Source organism: Rhagoletis zephyria, unplaced genomic scaffold (genome assembly GCF_001687245.7).
Source record: "Rhagoletis zephyria isolate East Lansing unplaced genomic scaffold, Rhagoletis_zephyria_1.1 Rzeph_scaffold_58545, whole genome shotgun sequence".
NCBI lineage: Eukaryota > Metazoa > Arthropoda > Insecta > Diptera > Tephritidae > Rhagoletis > Rhagoletis zephyria.
In genome coordinates, this window is record NW_016215597.1 from 1 (window position 1) to 1,519 (window position 1,519).

The 1,519-nt window shown below is 31.4% G+C and overlaps 1 protein-coding gene across 1 annotated transcript; it reads right to left on the minus strand.

Moving 5' to 3' along the window:
• Positions 1 to 845: 845 nt before the first annotated feature.
• Positions 846 to 1,030, minus strand: LOC108356397 (uncharacterized). The gene has a single exon (XM_017607509.1). The coding sequence runs from the start codon at positions 1,028 to 1,030 to the stop codon at positions 866 to 868; it is 165 nt and encodes a 54-aa protein (XP_017462998.1). The 3' UTR covers positions 846 to 865.
• Positions 1,031 to 1,519: the final 489 nt, after the last annotated feature.

Genomic DNA, 1,519 nt, shown 5'->3' on the forward strand with positions numbered 1-1,519 from the left:
TTAGGCAGTCTTTTTTTTACCAATATTAAGTTTTTACATGTCTTTGGAAAGACGAATATTTATACTATTTAAAGATATAATAAATTTTGTGATCACATTGTAAATAAGTGGACAATTTTTGGATTAAATCTAAAATTTACACCAATTTTTATTATTTATTCCACTTTAACAAAATTATCAAGAGACAATTTCGAAAGTTGTGAATTTTCTAAAGATTTTTCCAAAATCACTTCCGTTATATTTCGCAGAAAATTTTAATAATTTGGATTGGATTAATTTTGAGGTTTCAATAGTTTATAATTTTTTATTGATTTTGATAAATGGTACCTAGTTTTACTCAGAATTATTTTCGAAGTAATGACTAAAATAGACTGCATATTTTCTTTTGAAATTTCGGCAAAAAATGTTGTTAAAATGGAAAAAAGAATAAAAATTGGTGTACATTTCAGATTTATTCCCAGAATTTTTCCCATATTTATAATGTGCTTACAGAACTTATTACTTTTTTAAAAAATACAAAGATTCTTATCTCGAAAACTATATGAAAACTTAAAATTGGTTAAGTTTTTTCAACTTCTCTCCATGCTGCTTATTAACTTTTGTTATTTAGTGCAAATAAATATTCACACATACATACACATGTATTTAACAAACACATTAATTAATAAAAAACGCTTTCGATTTTTGATTAGCAGTTATGAAAAAATCACAAAACATATTTAATTTTTTTTTTTTAATTTAAACAAAAACAATTTCAACATATTGCAACTTCNGCACACTTCATCGGTTTAGGTTTATAGGGCTCCTTTCGATCGAAATACTCCGATCGAGCTGCACTCTCATCATCATCCACATCCTCCGGCAGCTAGCGTCGTTCACCGGCTTCATTGGTATCTGTAGTGGGTGGACGTCGTGTGGTAGTGGCCGGACGTCCACGAGGCTCAGGATGTGGCTCGGCAGCGGCTAACGAACCCATGCTACCGATCAAGGCGAGCAGACCAAAAACGAAGAACAACGATAACCACTTCATTGCTGATGAAAATGAGAGGAGGAAAGTTAATTCAATGTTTCACACTTTAGAAAGTAAATAGTTTCGCGACTTGGTTCTGACTAACAGTCAACTGGGTAGATTTGTCCTATTTTATACTATTTTTTTTTAGCGTACATATGTACATACGTAATATATATGTATGTACATATGTACATATTTATGTGATGTCGCAAACATAAATTGCTACAGATAGAAATAGAAATCGAACGTTAGCGTAACGAATCGGAATAAGTGTCAAATGCGTTTAAATATCCAACTCGAATAGAAGACGGTTTTGTTTATGTTCTATAGATTGCTAAGTTCGATTAGCTGCTAATTGAGTTGTAAATTTTGTCAGAAAATGGGCGGAAAATCACCGGAGCTTTTAAGTATTTACAGCTGAGATTTACATATAAATAGCAATGGGAAAATTTTGGTGAGAAAACTGATTGGGCTCTGTGGAGGCTTGTGAGAAGTTTCTAAATTTCA

Coding starts and splice junctions, on each gene's coding strand:
- LOC108356397 (XM_017607509.1), bottom strand. CDS start 1,030: ATGAAGTGGTTATCGTTGTTCTTCGTTTTTGGTCTGCTCGCCTTGATC.